This window comes from Simochromis diagramma, unplaced genomic scaffold (genome assembly GCF_900408965.1).
Source record: "Simochromis diagramma unplaced genomic scaffold, fSimDia1.1 OVJJ01000453.1, whole genome shotgun sequence".
Taxonomy (NCBI): domain Eukaryota; kingdom Metazoa; phylum Chordata; class Actinopteri; order Cichliformes; family Cichlidae; genus Simochromis; species Simochromis diagramma.
Genome location: NW_024387471.1, coordinates 179,968 through 203,054, shown reverse-complemented (window position 1 = coordinate 203,054; position 23,087 = coordinate 179,968). Strand labels below are relative to the sequence as shown.

At 42.5% G+C, this 23,087-nt stretch overlaps 2 protein-coding genes across 7 annotated transcripts in view; both read left to right on the top strand.

Annotated features, from left to right (window-relative positions):
- The window catches only part of LOC120723548 (pleckstrin homology domain-containing family A member 5-like), a 162,282-nt gene extending 150,820 nt beyond the window's left edge, over positions 1-11,462 (top strand). For 5 of the 6 annotated variants that reach the window (XM_040015044.1, XM_040015041.1, XM_040015043.1 and 2 more), the window contains 2 exons: positions 199-353; positions 8,518-11,462. In XM_040015044.1, the coding sequence (XP_039870978.1) occupies positions 199-353; positions 8,518-8,552 (190 nt within the window). In that variant the 3' untranslated portion in view covers positions 8,553-11,462. The remainder of the gene's footprint in view (positions 1-198; positions 354-8,517) is intronic. The other variant, XM_040015042.1, reaches the window with a different exon arrangement.
- Positions 11,463-11,961: 499 nt separating this feature from the next.
- LOC120723551 (zinc finger protein aebp2-like) lies at positions 11,962-22,717 on the top strand. Its single transcript, XM_040015052.1, has 8 exons — positions 11,962-14,042; positions 19,778-20,006; positions 21,324-21,431; positions 21,516-21,702; positions 21,776-21,900; positions 21,985-22,052; positions 22,159-22,272; positions 22,349-22,717. The coding sequence occupies exons 1-8, from the start codon at positions 13,522-13,524 to the stop codon at positions 22,359-22,361; spliced, it is 1,365 nt and encodes a 454-aa protein (XP_039870986.1). The 5' UTR covers positions 11,962-13,521; the 3' UTR covers positions 22,362-22,717.
- Positions 22,718-23,087: the final 370 nt, after the last annotated feature.

Sequence of the window (23,087 nt, the reverse complement as noted above, 5' to 3'; positions counted from 1 at the left end):
TATCTTTGCACTGACACAACAGCTTAGAGCTACATTGGAAACACAGCTCACTGGAGCACCAACTCCATAGTGTTTGTTCTCTGCTGTCATTACAGAGAAAAGCAAAACAAGATGCTGTAAAAATACTGAGCTACAGTCTGATGTCCATCATTGAAACTAATCAGTCGTTATGACCTGTTCTGCTTCTGCCAACTGTAGCTTCCAGATTGTTGAGCCTGAGACTCCAAGCCCTGAGCCCGAGGTCGAAGAGATGACACAACCGTCGAGGGGAGATAAGAACCTCGGGAAGAGCCTGGATTCATACAACCAGCTGACAGCAGACAACAAAAAACACAGCAACAGTATTTTGGCATGTAAGTCAAAAGTCTTTCAAATAAGACCTCTTTGTACCCAAATCAAAGGCATATTAACTCATCACACGTGAAAACATTTACACTGGTTAATCTTACGGCTTACATATGTCTCATGTATGTCGAGATCATCTTTTTTAAACCGACGTTAGTAAAAACTGATTCTCAGGTTAGTTTCATTTTTCCACTGGACATTTTGACCTGATACCAAAGTATCTTTAAACACTACAAACAAGACTAATTTATTTCAGCAGTAACTTTAGCTACGCTCTGTATCCTCACCAATCCTGTGTCATTATCCATGTTTCTGTGTGTACGTATGAGGGAAAGTTCAACATTGAAAACTGAAATAAGTCAGAAATGTTGTGTGCTGACATCATCGTGGGGCGTTGCACAGGTACATTTAGAAATATACAAGTTATCCAACAGTCGGTGGATATTTTGGCATTGCATAACCAGAATTACAGCTTATTGATTACTAAGCGGAGAAATCACTTTATTTATATTATTGCAACATGTGAATAGATAATACATTTGATCAAATGTGTCATTGAACTTTGGCAGATCTACATTAAGCTAAAAGTATAAGATAAGAAGACTGAAGTGTCGGGGCTGAAACCTTTGCTGCATGAGGAACTTATCCTTGTTCTTCTTCACGCTAACAGCTGCTGCCAGAGGCTTCAGGCTGTGATGTTTACTGTACACCAATCAAGAAGGATAAGCGTGACCCCTCTTATGCTTTCCTGCCTTTAGAAAGCATCTACATGAGTCTTACGTGACCACTTGTGGTTCGATCTAACTTTCCTCTCTGTGTATATAGAAATAAGTGTTTTCATTTTACATGCACCTTTATGCTGCGTCTAACCTGAAGCTGGAATAACTCAGGTGGCTGCTTTCAGTTTTTTTTGTTGTATTGACTGTAGAGGTGGAAGAAAAGCCCACTCTGTGTGTGTTTTGCTGCAGCTGTGAGATGTTCATTCTGATGGCTTTTGTCGTCATGGACCCTGTGACTGTTTTAGGGAGATGAATATTGACCACTGGGCATCTCGCGGTTCAGAAAGCCATAGAATACACTGTAATGGAGAGATAAGAGAAATACAAGGAAGCTACACAAGACATATGTTTTCTGCTTTGATGGTTTGAAATGTTTGGAAATGCCAAAATTCTTCTTTCCCCTTCCCCACATCTGTCTCAGAGCCTACAGACATTCTTGGACTTGAAGCTTGGTTTGTCCTCTACGGCAGTGTTTCCCAGCCTTTTGGAGCCACGGCAAATATTTCATGTTAGAAAAATTACACTAAACAAAAATGTCACAAAAAGCATATTAATAATTTCCCCCCGCGCAGCAGGTATAGCTGACTTGGCTCAGGTTGTGCCCAGTATAGCTTCTTTGCTTTCTTCTGACCACTACTCCTGCCAGGGCCTTCATCTGGGTCGGAGTTTTCTGCAGGACCAAGTCAGCCTGACTGCTTTTTCTTTTCAAATATTTATCTGTTACGCGCTGCGTCGTCTCACAGCATGGCGATTATGTCATTTCTTCTTCTGTTTTACTGGCAGTTGACAACCCATTTATTAGACCAGGTAGTTGTCCTGCCCTCTAGTGGAAGAGAATGTAATTGTTCTGCCCGTTACTCACGCCGATCACTTAGAGCAGGGGTGTCCAACTCCAGGCCTCGAGGGCCGGTGTCCTGCAGGTTTTAGATCTCACCCTGGGTCATCACATCTGAATCAAATGATTAGTTCATTATCAGGTCTGTGAAGAACTTCAAGACATGTTGAGGAGGTCATTTAGCCGTTTAAATAGGCTGTGTTGGATCAAGGATCTAAAACCTGCAGGAAACCAGCTTAGAGTACTAATCAGGTAGAACCAGAGGCTGTATCCCAATTCAGGGTCTGCAGCCTTAAAGGCCGCATTTTAAGGCCGATCACGTCACAGCGACGCGACGAAGGCTGTCCCAATTCAAAGGCTGCACGAAATGCGGCCCTCAAATGCGTCCTTCGTTTCCCCGGATTTGAAGGATGGGTCCGTGTATCCTCTATGGCCCAACATATCCCAGACTTCATAGCGCGGCGGTGGGTGTGGACGGCTGAAGCGGAGCGGCAGAAGAGTAAACTTTCAAAAGTAAGTACTGAATATGATGTCACTTATTTATGTGCGAATGTTTAATAATGAAGAACATTAAAACATGACTGTTGGCCACATGTCGGCAAAGTTATGTGACATTAGAGATGTTTGTACTTCCAGCGTTAACTTGGTTTTAAAGCCTTTACTTTAAAATATACGCCGTTCAATAGTCGACCTTAATCTTACAGAGAATGTGATGATTTATGGATAATTAAAGTCAGTCATATATCCACAAACACAACAAGCTGAAAGTCAGTGATGCTGCTCGGTTTGCAGTCCTGAACATCACGGCACAAGCAGGATTCACTGCACTGTTAATGTTAGCTATGTTATATTGCTGCCTCTGTTCGGTGGTGTCAGCCAAACGGACTTTAACGTGTGTTTGAACGAGCTGACGGTTCACTCGTTAAGCTGAAAGAAAGATGCTTTAATCACAGCAGTCACACATGTGTCCACTGTACCATCTGGAACTCTTCTCGTTTAGCACTCGTAATAACACAAACACTAAATCCTCCTGTTTGTAGCAGTGTGTACACCTGAGACTGTCACCTGTCTGTCTGTCCCGCACTCTCTCTCTGTTTCTTTCTCTCTGATTGTGGAATAAAAGTATGAACATGTGTTTATAAGTTACACTTGTGTTTGAATCCTGCAGCTTATCACACATTTGATTTCCATGTGTGACGACTGCAAGTGTCCAGAGTGAGGACAGACTGAGGGACCCACTGCTGCACATCATCTGTGAGGCTTTGCACCCCTGATGATCCACCAGGACAAACTCAGCAGTGTGTGAGGAAGAGGAGGAGGAAGAGCCAGCAGCAGCTGACAGATGGAGAGAATAGACAGACTGTTCCCTGTTTGTGAAGCACTGCTAGGAAAGTTTAAAATCACTAACTGTTCAAGGTTCTTTATTCGTCACATGCATAGTAATACAAGTACAGTGCAAATGTTTGGGCAACCTTGTTAATAGTCATTATTTTCCTGTATAAATTGTTGGTTGTTGCGATAAGAAAATTTCAGTTAAATATATCATTTAGGAGACACACACAGTGATATTTGAGAAGTGAAATGAAATTTATTGGATTTACAGAAAATGTGCAATAATTGTTTAAACAAAATCAGGCAGGTGCATCAATCTGTTGTCATTTTATTGATTCCAAAACCTTCAGAACTAATTATTGGAACTGAAATTGGCTCGGTAACCTCAGTGACCCCTGACCTACATACACAGGTGAATCCAATAATGAGAAAGAGTATTTAAGGGGGTCAAATGATAGTTTCCCTCCTCCTTTAATTTCCTCTGAAGAGTAGCAACACGGGGGTCTCAGAACAACTGTCAAATGACCTGAAGACAAAGATTGTTCAGCATCATGGTTTAGGGGAAGGACACAGAAAGCTGTCTCAGAGATGTAAGCCGTCTGTCTCCACAGTTAGGAACATATTGAGAACATCGAAGACCACAGGCTCAGTTCAAGTTAAGGCTCGAAGTGACAGACCAAGAAACATCTCAGATAGACAGAAGCGACGGTGAGAACAGTCAGAGTCGATCCACAGACCAGCACCAAAGACCTGCAACATCATGTTGCAGCAGATGGAGTCGCTGTGCATCGTTCAACCATTCGGCGCACTTTACACAAGGAGATGCTGCATGTGAGAGTGATGCAGAGGAAGCCTTTGCTCCGCCCACAGCACAAACAGAGCTGCTAAAGCACATTTGGACAAACCAGCTTCATTCTGGAATAAGCTGCTCTGGACTGATGAAACTAAAACTGAGTTATTTGGGCATAACAAGGGGCGTAATGCATCGAGGAAAAAGAACACAGCAGTCCAAGAAAAACACCTGCTGCCTCCAGTAAAATATGGTGCTGGTTCCATCATGCTGTGGGGCTGTGTGGCCAGTGCAGGGACTGGGAATCTTGTCAGAGTTGAGGGACACATGGATTCCACTCAGTATAAGCAGATTCTGGAGAATCAGTGACAAAGCTGAAGCTGCGCCGGGGCTGGATCTTTCAACAAGACAACGACCCGAAACACTGCTGAAAATCCACTAAAGCTTTCATGCAGAGGAACAAGAACAACGTTCTGGAACGTTCATCTCAGCTCAGACCTGAATATTAATGAAAATCTGTGGTGTGAGTTAAAGAGAGCTGTCCATGCTCGGAAGCCATCAAACCTGAATGAACGAGAGATGTTTTGTAAAGAGGAATCGTCCAAAATACCTTCAACCACAATCCAGACTCTCAGTGGAGCCTACAGGAAGCGTTTAGAGGCTGTCATTTATGCAAAAGGCAGATCTACTAAATATTGATTTCATTTCTTTTTTTGTTGATTTTGTTTAAACAATTATTGCACACTTTCTGTAAATCCAATAAACTTCATTTCACTTCTCAAATATCACTGTGTGTGTTTCTCCTATATGATATATTTAACTGACATTTTTTATTGTAACAACGATTTATACAGGAAAATAATGACTATTAACAAGGTTGCCCAAACCTTTGCATCCCACTGTATAACACACAGTGAAATGTAACCTGACACGCTCCTCGTCTGTCCTGAATCAGTCTTATTAGGTAATGTTCAAATAATGTTATCATCCCAGTGTTTTCAGTGTGGGAGAAAGTACTCAGGGCCTTCAAGTTACACACTGTGAAAGGCAGCAACAAGTTTAATGTTCAGAAACCTAAAGTATGTATCAGCAGCAGAATGGAGCTAAAAATAAATGTTTGTTTCAGTTCTATGAAGCTTTGAGTATTTTGGATCAGTAGCTGCTGTGTTTGTTGCATCATATTGCTGTAATTGTTTATATGCTTTGTATATTCTGAGGTAAGTTGATCTATAGTGTTACATCATATTCTATAAGGATGTTATGTGTTTGTTTACTTTCTGCCCAGTTTGACCCATTTAGCAGAAGTGAGCCTGTTTAAGGCTCTGATATCTATTCTGTGTGACTTAAAGCAGTTATGACATGGTCTGATTTTCTCACCCAATAAAGGAATATTTCATATATCAGTCTACTCTTCATTCTATCAGACACAGTTATCACAGCTCGTACATTTGCTTTTTACACATATGTAAGCATTGAGCCAAATTTAGTAATGCCAACATATTAAAACAATATTTGTCTCTTATATATAAAATACATCTATAGATACACTGTCAAAGATACTTGTCTTTGAGTGAAGATTTAAGGAAATATAAATAAATGCAACTTGAATCTTTACTGCAGCTCAGTATTTGACACAGAGTTCAAACTCACTGCTGTAATAAATCATAATGATTAATATAATAACTTTAATATTGGCCATATTATATTTACATTACCACAGTGAGATGACTTTAGTCTCATGAACAACGTCAGCTAATTGTTATTTACTAGCTAATCTTAAATGACTGTTCAGCACAGAAATGAAGCCCAACAATCGTGTTTTACAGTCCTGTGGTCTCAGCCTCAGATACTCAACTAATCACACAGAGCTCATGTAGAAACAAATGTACAAATATATTCTCCTTCATTTCTGTCAAACAAAGCTGTTTGAAACGTTTCCAGCTGTTAGTGTCATGGTTGCTAGGCAACCTGGGCAGCATAGCGGAGGCTAGACCGTCCCATTTCAGAAGCCTCGCACTCCCGGCCTTAGCGGTCTTTGAGTGGGCGGCCCTTGTGGACCGTTAAGGCTGCAGACCCTGAATTGGGATACAGCCAGATAATCTTCCACGGCACACCTGATCATTTTTCATGGCACACCGGTGTGCCGCGACACAGCTCTGTGAGACCTTATATAGACAGGTGGGCAACTCTCAGAATCATCTCCAATCAACTGAATTTACTACAGGTGGACTCCAGTGAAGTTGTTGAAACGTCTAACAGATGACCAGTGGAGAGGGGATGCACCTAAGCTCAGTTTAGAGTGTTATGGCAAAGGCTGCATTACTTTTTAATTGTAATACATTTTCAAAAATTTCAAGCCAACATTTTTCACTGTGTCATTATTTAGTAGAATTTTAGGTGAAAGAATAATTGGATCCATGTTAAGGCTGTAACGTGACAGCATGTGGAACGAGTGAAGCGCTACGAATACTTTCCAGATGCACGGTACAATAAAAACCATAAAATACTAATTAAACACTTTGAATCAACTTCTGTCTTATGACTGATTCATTTCCCGTTAAATATTGACTAATGACTGTTTGTCTCCAATTCATTTCATCTTTATATACAATTGACTGTAATTCTTAAATGCAGCTGAACGTCTTTAGCCTCAGGTTTATTTTTGGACTTACATGCCTCTGTACACTGCTGGTGTACAGAGGCATGTTTTTGATGCTTATACTGTAATCTCCAAATTAAATACACTGTAGAGGATACTGTCTACTAGAACATGTGCAAAGCTAACAAAATTCACCCCCCATTTTATTAACTACCAGCGTTTGTTGATAATGTTCATATAATTAGTGTTGTTATAGACTGTTATGTGCTGGACCTCCAGCACTGAGTCAACGACGAAACAAGTTCCAAAGAAAGTTCATCTTCATTCACTGCAAACTACAAACCAAAAGTCTGAAAAGATTTAATTCTGCCACATGTACAGGACATACAGAGAATAGAAACTTCGTTACTCTCAATCCCTAGATAAAATAGAAAATGAACATTTAAATATAAGAGTGATTAAAAATGCAAGTAAAATATTTTAAAGTAAAAAAAATTTAAATAAAATTAAATAATATAATACAATTTTACATATAACAAGAAAGCTATACAATATACAATATAAGGGTAAATGACATTGGGTGTAAACCAGGCAGAGTAGTGCAAATGGAGATTTAGTAATGTACGGTAAGAGATAGTGTAACAACAAAGTCTTATGAGGTAAAGGCAGTCCAATGCTCCACAAAGTGACTGGTAACTGGTGCAGGCCAGTGAGTGAGTCAGAGAGTGTGTGTGTGTGAGTGTGTGTGACAGAGTTCAGTGAGACCGTGGAGGAGAGAGGGGAGAGGGGGCAGAATCGGGAGGGAGTTAAGCTTCCTGACAGCCTGATGGATGAAGCTGTCCTTCAGCCTGCTGGTCCTGGCCTGGAGACTCCGCAGTCTCCTCCCCGACGGCAGCAGCTTGAAGAAGCTTTGCATTGGGTGCGTGGGATCAGCCGCTATGCAAAGGGCTTTTTTAGTGAGACGGGTGCTGTAAATGTCCTGGAGGGAGGGGAGAGAGACACCAATGATCCTCTCTGCAGCTCTCACTATGCGTTGGAGGGTTCTATGACAGGACGCATTGCAGGCTCCAAACCACACAGTGATGCAGCTCGACAGGATGCTCTCGATGGTGCCTCTGTAGAAAGTGTGCATGATGGGGGCTGGTGCTCCTGCTCTTCTTAGTTTGCGGAGAAAGAAGAGACGCTGCTGTGATTTCTTGGCCAGTGCTGTGGTGTTGTACGTCCAGGAGAGATCCTCTGTGATGTGCACACCCAAGAACTTGGTGCTGCTCACTCTCTCCACAGACGCTCCGTCAATGGTCAGAGGAGCATGTTGGGTGTGCATTCTCCTGAAGTCCACAACAATCTGTTTGAAACGTTTCCAGCTGTTAGTGTCATGGTTGCTAGGCAACCTGGGCAGCATAGCGGAGGCTAGACCGTCCCATTTCAGAAGCCTCGCACTCCCGGCCTTAGCGGTCTTTGAACAAACAAAAAAGATTTTCTCTTTAATGTTGTTTGTTTCATTGTTGGCCTTTCACGCTGTGTTACGTAAGATATTATGAAGCCAACGATTATTCTTATTATTTATAAAAAACATCTTGTTTTTTTATAATCAGCAGTGCTCTCCACTGTGCAAGTATAACAACAACAATAATAATAATATACCAGTTGCAACTAAATCACTTTCTATCTTATGACTCGCCAAATACTTGTTCCAATTCTCTAGAAGGATTATCTTCTAATACCCAATAGTTTTAGTGTTAATAAACCTACATCGATGGTTAAAGTACTAGTAGGTAAATAAGTAAAAAAGAACAGCACTAATCTAAATTTCATTCTCCTCTTCTTCTCTTTGCAGCGCAGACGTTCACTTTGGTGAGCAGTGACACGTGAGCAATGGCGGCCTGGACATCCTCATTGGCGTCCCATTGAGCTCAAATGTAGCCAGCCTGCACAGAGCAATGCTTCCTGCATTTACAACGAAATCTGTTGGCACTAGTGTTACGTGCCAATACAGAGACGGAGACTGAGAGGATGATGATTCAGACTGACCGACACCTAGACGACCAGCCATCATATTCAAAGAGGCAGATATTCTGTATCTTTAGTGCTCATTAGATCTGCCGGCACATACTCTGTCCTTAAGCAAAACACATTCTGTGGAGATGTCAGCATATTCTAGGACTGTAAAATGGTTTAGTTTAAAAATTATGTGGTTTAACTACAAAATGCCTGAAGAAGCCCAGAAATTCATTGCTGTAGTGTTACAATAAAGCTTTGTTCAGCTTTCAAACAGCTGTGCAAAATATGATTAAAAGCAAAGTGCAATTCCAACTCCAAAGTTAAAGTACAAGTTATTAAATGTTTAAAAGATCAATTTTATTTACATAGCACCAAATCACAACAGTCACCTCATGAACTGTATATAGGAAAGAAGGACCGTGTAATTGTGCAAGCACTTGGCGACAGCAGAAAGGAAAAACTCCGGTTTAACAGGAACAAACTTCCAGCAGAACCAGTATCAGGGAGGTGCAGCCATTTGCCATGGCTGGTTGTTGATGTGAGGAAGATGGGATAAAGAGAGCCAGAGATGATAATTATTACTAATGATTAAATGCAGAGAGGTGTATAAACACAGAGTGGAGAAAAAAACCTTCACTCTCCACACTTTTCAGAAAGTTTAAGGAGTTTTAAAATACGGGAGCAAACCTGGTCTCAGTTTTTAATGTTTCACGCATCTAATTCAGTATATTGAAAACACTGCATTTCTCAGCTCAGATTTAATGTTTGGTATGTTGCCTTTGTACTATTTTTTAATTGAATAAGGCTTTAAATAATCAAACAAGTCAAACTACTTTTTACACAGTGCCCCTGCTTTTTGGGAATGTGTTGTAAACAGGAAGGAGTTAACCAGCGAGCAGGTGACCAAACCACAGATGAAAGGGAAAGGTTTGCCTTTTCCAGGCAGAATGTAGCCACTGCTCTGGTGTGAATACTTCTGAGTAGCCCTGAAAAGCCGAGTGGAGCCTGATGCTGACTGGAAAGCATTTAGACCTCGCAGGAGACGGATAGTGTCCAGTCACTTTTATGGACCGTGTAATTTAGTTAGCTTCATAAAATTTGGGTGGTTTACTGATAATGGCTTTGTAATCTGTGGCACATGAGCAATCCAAAGCATTTCCATGATCCAAAAGGCCCACATATAGCAGAGTAACAAACCATTCATCTTGTAAATGGAAATTATGACACGTGGCTCCTTCCTAACCTCAGGACAAATGGCCAGTCCTAACATAAAGTGTTTGTAAATGTCTTTGGAAATAGCTGGATAAATCCCTGTAATCTAGACTCAGACAGATGTGGTGTAAGGGGGTGATGGAGAAACCAGTGGACTGTTCTGTTTAGTCTGAGGTTGGCACTAACCCCATCAAGTATCTGAAGGGTGTACTCCTGAGTGAGGGGAAACTAAGCAGATTGGACTGGACATTCAGTTTAAGGGTTAAGCTTTTAATTTAATCATCAGTTTTGACATCAAGCACATCCATATATATAAATAGTTTATTTGACTGAGTTCAGGTGACGTGATATTTTGCAGTTGCTCACTGTATTGTGCCTTTTCGTGTGCATTCGTGTTTCGGAGTGAGAGGCAGTGGAACATGGGACTGAAAGGAAGGAGGACCTGAAGTTGACAGAGATCCTTCCCATTTACCAACCCGGTCATGTTCAAATCTTCGCCTGTGCTTCAACCTTTGTAGTAGCCAGTTGGTCCAGACACTGTCTGAAACATAAACTCAGATTATTCACTTTAACCATTTTTTAAAGATTGTACTACTTATCTGGTAAAAGTGAAAAGAAAAAAATCTGAAAACTTAATGTTTTCCTTCCATTTGTTATGCTACAGCCATGTGCTGCCACTGAGGCAGCGTGTTGTTTTTCTCCAAAACGCCATGTAGGAATATTTCTGGGTAGGCAAGAATCTGAGCTAAACCATTGTACAGTCTCACTTTTATGTGTGACTTCTTTTGGATATAATGTAGCCTCATAAAACTGTGTTGCCAAATACATACACGTGTACAGAGCTTTTGATACCTTACTAAGTGCTAAAGTCATCCTAACATAACTATTAAAATAACAGTTATCTATAGTTCTGGTGGATGGGATATTAGCTGTTCCTGAGTTGCTAGAGATGAGTGTACAGCTGTATATATGAGCATCTGAGAAGCCTCATCACAGATGGCACAGCACCAAACGACACAGACGCAGTGCTTTACTTTAACCCCAAGTGGCCGCTAATCTTTAACCTGCTCGGATCTGGATCCTTTGGTTGATTTCAAACTGGAGGGATCCCACATCTTTTACACCTGCAAAATAACAGATTAGCCTTCATTTTAATATAAGTATATCCATATATTATATGAATATTAAGCTGTTTTTTTACTTTAACAAGGTGCCACATCATGCTGCTGTTTGTTTTTGTTTTTTTACAGATTAAGGTATAAAGTTAGGATTGTTTATGTTGAGCAGATGGTTTGAATACCCTGACGTGCTTGCAAAGCCTCACATAATATGCGAATGAGTTGAATTTGAAGTCTACTTTCTCAGTTTGTGTCTCTCTTTGTTTTTCCTCACTTTGGTTTGTATCAGTTAGAAAATACACATAAAAAGGATTTAGTTTGACTCTGTCCTAGGTGGTGGAAACTCAGAAAACGGCACATGTACAAAGCAATAAATAGGTATTTGAAGCCCCAGGACATTTAAAAAATTAAGAGATAAATAAACTGTAAAAAAAAAAAAATTAAGATAAGATAGAAAACTTTATGTACACAGTGAAAAAAGAAGAGTGAATATTATAAGTATAAGAAATTATTATCATTAATATTAGAGTCAATATGCAAAACATTCATTTCTCATCTGTTTTATATCATGTGAAATAAATGTTGATGTTCTTAAAACATGCTTGTTTCACTTTTCTCTTTGAAGTGATGCTTTTCAGGGCGGATTCTTTCATCACAATTCAATTTTATTTAAATAGCACCAAATCACAACAACAGTCACCTCAAGGTGCTTTGTATCGTAAGGTAGACCCCACAATAATACAAAGAAAAACCCAACAATCATATGACCCCCTATGAGCAAGCACTTTGGCGACAGTGGGAAGGAAAAACTCCCTTTTAACAGGAAGAAACCTCCAGCAGAACCAGGCTCAGGGAGGGGTGGGGCCATCTGCTGTGATTGGTTGGGGTGAGAGAAGGAAGACAGGATAAAGACATGCTGTGGAAGAGAGACAGAGGTTAATAACAGATATGATTCAATGCAGAGAGGTCTGTTAACACATAGTGAGTGAGAAAGGTGACTCAGAGACACTCAACCTATTATAAGCAATCATTTCAGCATGTGCACCCTCTAAAGCTTTTGATGACTCCTGGTATCAATCACAGGACTCGTTGAAGGACCACACGCCCTGTGGATGAAATGATTATTCTGTTCCACACCACTGTGTGATCTAAAACTGATGGGCTCAAATGTTTTTCTTCTCTGAGGATCAATGAGTGGTGCTCATCTAGGCTTCTGAAGAGAAAACCACTAATCTAGCAAGCTACTGTTACCTATGGGCAACATGTCTGTAGGCTTCCAGTAAAGCTGCAAATATGTGGATGAAGAGCCGACGTCAGGCCCAGAGTTCCTGTTCGATGTTAGTCACCATTTACAGTCTCACTATGAATATGGAAAAAAGAAGATACAGTTTTCAGATGGTGATTTACTTGGAAGCAGCCTCATCCTACATTGACCGGTCGTTACTATTTGCCAACAAACTGACACCAAAGAGATTTCCGGCACATATGTATGTAGAAGTGAAACGAAAACGGTAATTAGTGAAACATACTGGCATACATATACTAACTTTTATTATGGATTAGTAACCCACTGGTCTCAAGCCCAGTGTACTGTATTTACCAACCATCGAAAGAAACAGTATTTACTGAAAGCCTGTTTCCATCCACACACAAGCAGAGAAGGGACAGGCCTCCATTTCACCCAAACAATTGATCAATGACGTCAGCACACTTCTCGGCTTCTGTCACTGGGGTGAGCTGAGATTGAACTCGGGAAAGTGTTGATGCTGACACGAAGGCTCCGAAAAGCTCCTGAGAGCAGCGCTGGCGTGAGGAACGCGGAACAATGTGCCTCTTCAGCACTTTCTGCCTGGACTCCTTTTTCTGTTTGTCGGAACACGTGGAGCTTAGAACCACAATGCCACAGATCATGTGTGCTTGCGAAGATGACTCACCCGCTCTGCAAATACAGACATTTATTCATTTTCAAATAAATCAAATCAAACTGTGTGAATATTTTAAAGTCGGTAACCTTTATGGGAGACGCGGTCTCCCATAAAGGTTACGGTCTGGACTGTGGGCCGGTCGCTAGTCTATAACTGAACAACCAATCGCAGTCAAGTTCACACCTACAGGAATGACCGAGTAACCACATCTATGGCTGCGGGAGGAAGCTGGAGCATCAGGAAACTGCACGAAAGCCCGGATGATGGATTCGCACTCAGACACGTGTATAAGTTACACGTTAACGCCAAAGCTACTTCTGGGTTATCAGTGTTATTCGTAACTTACGGTTAAACTACAAACACGGTCTTCCTCGCGAGTTAACTGAGCGCTAACGTTACATTTAACGGTGAACGACAAAGTGTGCCATCTTCAAATAGACGAGCTTCGGCATCGCTGACGTCGACGTCATCAAACCCCCTGTTGTGCTTTACGCTACAAGCAAGCGTGAGTGCAACAAGGAGGGCAGCCCGAGGGCAACTTTTCCGGTGAAACGTCACAAAAATAGCCTTTGGTGTTGCTCGAAAATGCGGCAGATAACGACGGAAAGAGCCGAACAAGATTCTCAGCGGACGTCGAAAGAAAACGACACCGGTGAGACGACCGTAACCGGCATGGAAGGACAGGCCGTCCCCGATCCTAAACAGGAACCGGGCGACAACAACGACAGCAGGAAAGCGGAGACCAGCGGAGTGAGTGGCCGCGATGCGGCGGAGGAGCACGGAGACGCCCCGTCCCCCGTCCCCGACCAAGAAACCGCTCCGCGTACCGAAAAGTCGGCTGTTGGCGAAAGGGCCCCGAACCTCGAACTGTGTGAAGCCGCGAAAAGTCCCGCACAGGGCAGCTTGGCAAGTAGCACCGATTTCGCACAAGAGGGCTCCCGGGTGCTGAAACAAGAACAAAGAGAGGGGGGGAACGCGTCCGCCTCACCGCCTGCTGACCACACAAAGACCGCGGACAAGCCTGAGCACGGCATCAAGAGACGGGCCAGCACGGAGCTCACCTCGTCGGACGGAGAGCCGCTCAGCCGGATGGATTCAGAAGACAGGTTTGTTGGACTGAGCGGTGGCCTTATCTTACAGCACCATGCCAAGTTCACAGCTTTGAAGCAGTTTGTTTACAGGTGAAAAATGTTCGCGTCCGCCGGGTCATGTAGTTCTTGAACGTCTCTATAGGACACGCTGGTCTGTATTTAGTCCACTGTAGCGTGTAGTGTGGGGGGAGTGTTGGCTCACAGCAATGCTCGTTACACAAATATGATGTAGGTCAGCTGTACTTTAGTATTAGCATGAGACTACATGTCTTTGTTCACCCCCCGGGGGGGGACCATACCCTCACACGTGCCATCTACCTATGTGATCAATAAACCAGGATAAATTAGCCAAATAGGAGCAGATGTTTCATGAAGGTCACAGTCTGGGATCATTCTCGGTTGATAAGTCTTCTTTCTTTCTTGGATTTGTGAAATAAGCGTTTTATAAGCAGATGGACAGAAAACTCGCACACACTGGTTGTTGCAGATTTTTGGCATACAAGGATGCTTTCATGCAAACTTCTTGCAGCTGTTTTGTAAAAGCCTTCCAGAAGTAGTAACTGAGTATGGATGTATAACCAAGAGGCAGCTGCAGACAGTCGTTGTTTGTCGTGTAGGATTTGTGAGTCATTTTCTACATGTGGGTTTTTGTTGTTCTTTGTTAGTTGGGTTCTTGCTAATCATACATCCATTCTCTGTAAACTATACAGTTTCTTCCTTGTTGTGTCGAAAATATGATGACCACAACTGTAAAGCATGGAGAGTGAGGACCTTTTATAATGCTGAACTTTTTGGATGTGTAGGCTCTCACCACAAACGATTGTTGATAGCATGCTGGGGAACTTGAGTGTCGCTAGCTCCTAAAAATAAGATGCCCACTCTGTGTTTGCATGAATCAGCCTCCCTCCCAACAACACTCTTAATCAGCTTCTCTCTGCATCGTGTTGTTTTACTTTGGAACATGTCATTTCCTGTCAGCTCGGTTCTCTTCAGTTTTTATAAAGGCAAAAACACAGATGACATCAGGTCTGAAAGTGGGACTGCCAACCGCTCTGTGGTTAGTGTTAGCAGTGAAACGTATGGAGGCAGTAAGAGACAGGTCTGCAGGGTTAGCCCGGGGTAAACACGTCTCACGTGAAGTCTTTATTTGTGTGACACATTTTGACTAAAGTGGAAAAATAGACACCACCAACAGTTTTACACCAGCGGGTCCAATCAGTGGACAACACTCACGCAAAGAAGATGATGTAATTCATAATTTCCAAAAAACAAAACCCCAAACTGGCTGCTTTATGATGAAGCCCAGGTTATAGTGGTTGGTTTTACTGGTTAACTGAAGTTACTCTGTCAACTGTTCATCCACCAAACCGAGGTGACTGGTTTCCATCTATCTTTGTCATGAGGGTCGAGGTTTAAAGAGCTTCGGCAGTTTGAGTTTAGACCTCGGTCTGTTTGTTTTATCAAATACTCGCTGAAAAGTCTACAGTTGTAAAATGGAGTTATCAGCAGGCTGATGTTATCTGACGGTATTAGCTATGAGTATCAGCATTTCTAACAGCTGATCAATGGAAATGAAAAACTGAAGAAATGTCAGACAAACCTGTTTGTTTCGCTGGAATAAAAAAGCTCCCTGTAGAGGTTTTACACGTCGCGCCGGTGTTGCTCGAGCTGTCGGCCACACTGCGCGTGATAATCACTCATACGTACTTTTACATGGAAATGATCACTGTTTTCTTCTTCCCCTCACAGTGCTGATATTCCGCTGCACATTGTTGTCCAACAATAATCAACGACAGACGTTTTTTCCCCATTTTCTTCTTTCTGAAACAGGAAAAATGATCAGTTACGGGCATCAAATCAATACTGTAATTATTAGAAGTTACCGTGGTTTTCAAACATTCAGGTATCTGTTTCAAAGAAGATGTGACCATTTGAGCATTTTACATTTATCATCTTCATCTGCCTCCTCCAGCACTGCTCCCTCCGTCTCCTCTTCATCCTCTTCCTCCTCACCTAAAACCTCACTCCTGAGCTCTAGTTTGGCTTCTAACAAAGGAAATTCTACATGAACGTATTTAATCTCGATATTGTTGTGATTGGTTATTTTCAGCAGACGTGCGACCCTCCCGTCTCTGGAAAGCTGACAAGAGAAGGCTAAACAACAACATAACGATCCTAGCTAACACACGTCTTAAACGTTTAAGCTCATTTCTCTCTGATCAACAGTTTGATTAAAGTTTATTTGCTATGTGCGAGTCAGCCCACGTGAATATCAGCGAACAGCAGCGCCTGCTGACACAAAACCCCAAACGTCCTCACCGGTGTTAATCAGAAGCTACGCCGACTCAGTGACGGAGCGTAATAAAAATCAGGTGCTGAGCAGTGACCGTGGTCCTCCACGGACTTACAGTCACATCCTGACACAAAGTGCTGATGAGCATTCAAACTTTTAGGCTTCACATCTCGTCCAGTGTCATTTGAGGGGTTGTTGATAACATACTGATATAAATCGTGTGCCGTGAAGTCGGGAGAAGGATGGCGTTACACTTCACAGCATCAGTAAGCACACTCGGAGGCCCAGTTAATCCACAAGTCATATTCATAGACCTTAGGGGTATTTACTTTGGCAGTTATTCTGAAGCATTATCCAAGTTATCTTTCATTTCTGCGATCAGCACGAAGGAAAACTGGTTTGTAAAATCATTTAAATGTAGTAAAACTGAGGAACTGTCCTCTAACATGACACAGCCAGGATCACCATCTCAGCCAGTGTTGAATCCCCCGCAGGCATCCTGCCATGGCTCTGTTTCTGTATTGATGATGATCTGTGGTTACCTGTGAATTTTTAAGACTTGCGGTCTTCCTCACCTGAAGTAGTCCTTGTGAGAGCCAGGCCGTGCTCCAGTTAGCCAGTTTTTCACTGCACAGTGTGTCTTTATACTGTTTGAGGTCGTGACCTGTGACAGAAAGTAGCAACCAGACCCGTACACGATCAACTGTCACAAAAACAGCTGCCTGAAGGCGCTCAGTCATGAACCTCGTGGACTGGAGCCTGAACAGAGATTGAAAATGTGACATCATTCAGGGGTAAAACCGCAAAGGATTCTGGGAACTCGTGGCAAGACGTACTAGCGCGTGCAGGCTTTCAATTGAAATCAGTCACACAGCGATAAAAAAGAAACACAAAAATGGCAAGAAGCTGTTGTATTATTAACTGCAATAGCTGGTCGCATGACAGCCACGAGAAGCCGACGGGTAAAGAGATCGGTTTTATCGGATTACGTCGTTGAAGAGAAATTGTTCGAGCCATGTTTCCGAAGTAACAAAGACTCGACGGATGGTCTGGATTGCAGCCATTCAAAGACCAAATATAACGTCCCAGAACACTCCAGCTCACAGGTTAGTCTGCTCCAAGCATTCCCACAAAGGTCAGTCTGCTGTTGTAGTTAATGCGTCATTTTTCTTAACATAACTGGTGATATAGGTTACAAGCAAGTCTGGCGCTGAACAGAAATTGTGGCGCTATGCTCCTTTGTTTATTGTACATAAATAGTGAATTGTCCTGACACAATATTACGTTTCGCTTCTGTTATTATGGTACAGTGACAAAAACATATACTTTTATTCACAGGATAAAACAGTTGTTTTGTATCACTAATTGCCCAGTACGATTACAGCATACAATATTATTGTCACTGCTACATTTCTGTGATGAACCAGAAATTATTTCCACTACTAATTAATTACCGTTGAGCTCAAAGGTCCTATTAATGAATGTGTATTTATGACGACGATTTGTGAGACTGGTAAACTTATGATACGTGCGATGGTCTTTCGTTCGGTGCATTTCAAGGTCCTGCACCCATCCGTCGGTAAACTGTACCTGGGCTTGTTGCAGTGACCTGAAGTTACTAAACTTCATGAGTGTATGCACTCACTCCAAGAACCGTATGATTATAAATATGAGTGTAGTGAAAGTTGGGCAGCACGCTGACGTATTTTGTCCCTCTGTGTGCTCGTGAGGGTCTGACCCTTTCACTGGTTTGCTTTTTTTCCTCGTATCTTGTCTTTGATTTTTCATCAAGTCTGTCTTTGTACGGACCGCCATTGTTCTCCTTCGTTTTGTACATACCTTTTTGGGGGGCAAAGAAAAAGCGAGAATTTATTGAAACCGAAGAATGAACATTTTGCGGTGCTGCAAATGCTTGCATTTGATGCGGTACTTGGATTGTTTTGTCACGAGTTCCCGGCATGCAATGCACGAAAGTCACGTGGTCTGTCAATCTCTACTGTCTGATGTGGTGTCAGACAGTTTTCCTACACATTAGTATTGGATAGTTTGGATATTGAGATAAATATTCATCGAGTTTTAAGAGTTTTTGTAAATCTTCTGGACTCACGGTCAATTTTCCCTCTAAGCTGCGCGCGTGCGCACTGCTGGCGTCTCTGCGCACAGAAAAAAAAATCGACCTGAATTGAAATTAAAATTAATATGTCAACAATTCTGTTTTGCAGTGTGAGTCAGTGAGTGACTGGCTGCTCCCGTATGGGATCAGAACGATGCCTCCTTATCCCATAGTCCAGCCAATGATGTGATTCACATTCGTATATATGCAGCTAATCAACGTGGTTGACTGACAGCGTCCTTATGTGCCGACACCGGTGTTTTAGCAAAGCGGCTGATGTGGAGTGAAGCCACGTTAATGACAACGTGTCCAACCATTGGAGATGTGAGGAGGACAGACGGAACAACTGACGGACAAAGTGTGGACTTTATACCAGTTTGTAAATTGTGTTGATCGGCCACGTAAAACCAGAGTTATGATAAAAATATCTGCAATGTTTGTTTTTCTTCCTGAATACTGTCGTTGTTTATATTTACTGCAGGGAAGAAACGGTAAAAACGGTGTTTTATAAGGAAAACACTCGAAAGCCTGTGAGCCAAAAAACCCACCAGCTTTTCCTATTGGTGGCAAAATGTACCATGTGGACCAATCAAAAATGGCAACATGGCATTTAGTTGTTTAGGAAGGGGGGAAGTTTTAGGAGTGACGGCGTGTTTGAGATGTGAGAGATTTGGGATGTTCAGCGTAAATCTTGTGTAGTTAGTGTGTAGTTAGTGTGTAGTGAGTGTGTAGTTAGTGTGTAGTTAGTGTGTAGTGTAGTCAATAGTGTTGTTGTGTGTGTCAGAACAATGAGGCGACTGCTGAGTGTTACAGGTGTTACAGCAGTGACACATCTGCTGCTGTCAGGCCTGCAGGTATCAGGCTGTTGTTCTCCTTCATCTCATAGTGGACAGAAATTATTTTTGGAGCGGCACAAATAATTTGTGTGGCATCAGATTTGATGCAGAACAGCTGATTGTTCTGTAAATAGTTTGAAATGTTTGTTTAAAAAAAACGCCTTGGCTGCATTTTTAGGTAAACAGCTGCAAAAAACTTTGTTTGCAAAACTCAGTTACTTTTTTGAAGAAGTAACTATATAATTAATTGCCCAACATTGGTCATTATTTACTGTATTTGCAGACAGAGTTACAGACTCTCTCCCAGACCACAGCTGTCACCCACAGCTGTCACCCCCCACGGGTGACAGCTGTGGAGAAGGCTCTGTTCCTAAACTGGTTTTAGTGGTTCATCCTGCACTGACCCCACCCATCAGTTGGGTGACGAGTGAAATAAAATACTTGACATGCATTTATTTTCATTCTGTCAGATCATATTTTGATTTCTCGTCTTTTGTGTGTGTTTCAGTATCAGCTCCACTCTGATGGACATGGAGAGCACAGCGTCCAGCGGTCGCTCCACCCCCGCTATGCTGAACGGTCACACAGGTGGAGTAGCAGGGAGTGGTTCACTGGTGGCAGGGGGCAAATCTCTGAGCTACACCTGCTGCTGGGATCACTGCCAGCTGCTGTTTCCCAGCAGCCCTGACCTGGCTGAGCACATCAGAGCAACACATGTGGATGGACAGAGAGGCGGGGTCAGTGACACGTTACTGTGTGTGTTGGTTTCAGATGGGTGGTTAGAGGCCAGGCGAGCCATCGTAATGTCAAACCAGAGGTTCCAGTCAGAAACAGCAGATGGTGAAAATGGAGTCTGGACTCAAAACGAGGTTCAACAGACCAACATGTGATCTGGAGTTTCAGCTGTGTGCTGGATTCATACGTCAGAGTAGTTTTGATAGACGCGACGTGTTCGAGTTACACTGAGCTGCCTGTAACAACCTTTGGTTAAGCAGTCATGAGCTCTACCAGGCGACCGCCACTGTTCAGAAAATAAAAAGTGCTAATGCCCACAAAGAAAGAGGAAGTGTGAATTTGGTTTGTTTTCAGTGATTTTCTGTCTTCTAACCCACCTCCCTGCATTTAGTAGTGAGGGTGCAGAAAAAGAGAAGAGAACTTCCTCTTAGTATCGTGTAATGTGTGTAATAATGCATAAGTAATGAAGGTACACACAGTATTTATTTAATGAAGCTGCCCACCTACGGTCATTCCAGTGTGGAAACTGGTTAAATTACAGAAACACAGCCCAACAGTAAACTCTGGAAAAATGCAGCAAAGTTGTGCTAACATGAATATCCAACACATGCTGTTTGTTGTGTAAAGGGTACTACTACTGTACCCGAGCACTCGGGTAGACTTTAAGCGACACCGTTTATTTGCCTTCATGCCAGCACGTTTCATTCACCCCCGGTGTGAACGTGGGGTTCAGTGTTCACCACCTCCTGAGTAAAACCGGCTGGTTGTGTTTGGACTGATATTTGCTCTATTAAAGCTTTGTGCCAGTCAGTTTGATCCCAAACACAAGGAGAGAAGTAAAACTGGAATAAAGATGTTTGATTGACGTGGAGGTTTGATTTATTCCAGCAGGAAATACGTTTCTGTTGGTCAGAAGAAAGAAGAGGACAACATAAGCGAACACAGCCTTAGATGCATTACTGCGGCTCGTCAGCAGTTTGCTGGCTAACCCAAACTAAAGTTGTCTTGCTGGGAGCTTCTGGTTTATCGAGGTTACTGATTGGTTGAATCCTGCTAACGTGTTGCTAATGACAGGCATGCACACATTTTTAAATTTGATGACGTCCTTTAATATTCACTTCAGTTCAGTTTTATTTATATAGCACCAAATCACGACGACAGTCGCCTCAAGGTGCTTTATATGGTAGAGCCTGTAGTGAGGGGACGGTCTCGTTATCGCTCGTGTAAACCTGGTCAGACGTCGGCACTAATGCGCGGTGCATGTTAGTGTGCAGCTCTAGCTCTGCCGCAGTAATGTGTCTTTGTGTTTGTGCCCACAGGTGTTTGTGTGTCTGTGGAAGGGCTGCAAAGTCTACAACACGCCATCCACCAGCCAGAGCTGGCTGCAGAGACACATGCTGACCCACAGTGGAGACAAACCTTTTAAGGTGATCGCACACAGCTGATGTCACGCACGTCACCGCGTCTGTTAGTCTGCCTCGCTCGCGCACTCATGTCTGTGTTTCCTCCAGTGTGTAGTCGGGGGCTGCAACGCCACGTTTGCTTCCCAGGGGGGGCTCGCACGCCACGTCCCCACGCACTTCAGCTCCCAGAGCTCGTCCAAAATGTCCAGCCAGAGTAAAGTCAAAGAGGAATCTCCATCCAAGGCCGGCCTCAACAAGAGGAGGAAGCTGAAGAACAAGCACAGGCGCTCGCTCCGTACGTACCGCACACACGCACAGCGTCCCTCCAGGTTCACACGTTAAATGAATTCATCGTTTCGTCTTTCTAGCACGACCTCACGACTTCTTTGACGCTCAGACCATGGACGCCATCCGCCACCGAGCCATCCTTCTCAATCTAGCAACACACATCGAGAGCCTGGGTAATGGACACAGTGTAGTCTTCCACAGCACGGTAATCACACACACACACACACACACACACAGCAAACACACAAAGTCCTGTGCAGGTGTGATGCCATGTTTTGTGCGTGTTCAGGTAATTGCCAAAAGGAAGGAGGACTCTGGGAAAGTGAAGGTCCTGTTGCACTGGACACCTGAGGACATGTAAGTCCTCCCCAGCTTCAGTTACACAGAACAGGCCAGACTGAGTGGGGGAACCCACAGTGTTAAACATGCAGTGTTAGTGTAACCGTGTTGTCGTTCGCGTCAGACTGCCCGACGTGTGGGTGAACGAGAGCGACAGAGTGCAGCAGAAGACCAAGGTGGTTCATCTGTCCAAGCTGCCCTCAGACACGGCTGTCCTCCTGGACCCGAACATCTACAGGTACGCCTGCAAAGATGCTTTTAGATGCTGACAGAAAAAGAAAACAGCTCTGATGTTTTTACCGTTTCTCTTGCAGAATGTTCTTCTGAGCGGCTCGTGGTGACCTCGGCTGTCGCTCCCTCGTCGGTGGGACGTAGAGGGACTTGTTTGTTGTGATTCGTGTAGCCTCCAGTGTTTTCTACATTAGGTGCTGACTTTACTGAGTGTATGTAAGTGTAAGTAACACAACTAGGCTGGAAACTGACAGCTGTAACTGTAGAGAGAAGCAGTCTTTGTAAATACAGGAGATTTGTAATATATTTTTATACTTTGGATTTTACCTGGACTGTAGATAGACGTCTTTTTTCTGCCAGAACATTTTGGATATTTTAAAAGAGGATATGTTCATCGTGCATACACTGACACTGTTCTGTATGATGTCATTAAAATTGTCCAGTGTCCACCTGCTCTGAAGTCTTTACCTCCTAAAAATATAACATAATAATATATTATGTTAGATTATAATTTGTTTATATAATAATTATAATCTAACATAATATATTATGTTAGATCTGTTAGATTCACATATATGAATGTGTGTGTGTATATATATATTTATAATATATTATGATGTAATGATATAATATTACTAGTATACTATTACTAATATTAGCTATTATCTATATTTTATAATATATATAGATTTTATAATAAAATCTTTTATTTTATTTATTATATAATAATTAGATTAGATATTATTAATTATATATTATGTTAGAGTCATCTGTATGATGACAACCTTCCACTTATCCCTAGATAATCATTCAGGATACTGG

Excerpts from the sequence above, each read along its gene's own strand:
- LOC120723551 (XM_040015052.1), top strand. The coding sequence starts at position 13,522 with ATGCGGCAGATAACGACGGAAAGAGCCGAACAAGATTCTCAGCGGACG. Across the intron at positions 20,007-21,323 it reads TGGATGGACAGAGAGGCGGG|GTGTTTGTGTGTCTGTGGAA; the intron begins GTCAGTGACACG and ends TTGTGCCCACAG. Across the intron at positions 22,053-22,158 it reads CACTGGACACCTGAGGACAT|ACTGCCCGACGTGTGGGTGA; the intron begins GTAAGTCCTCCC and ends CGTTCGCGTCAG.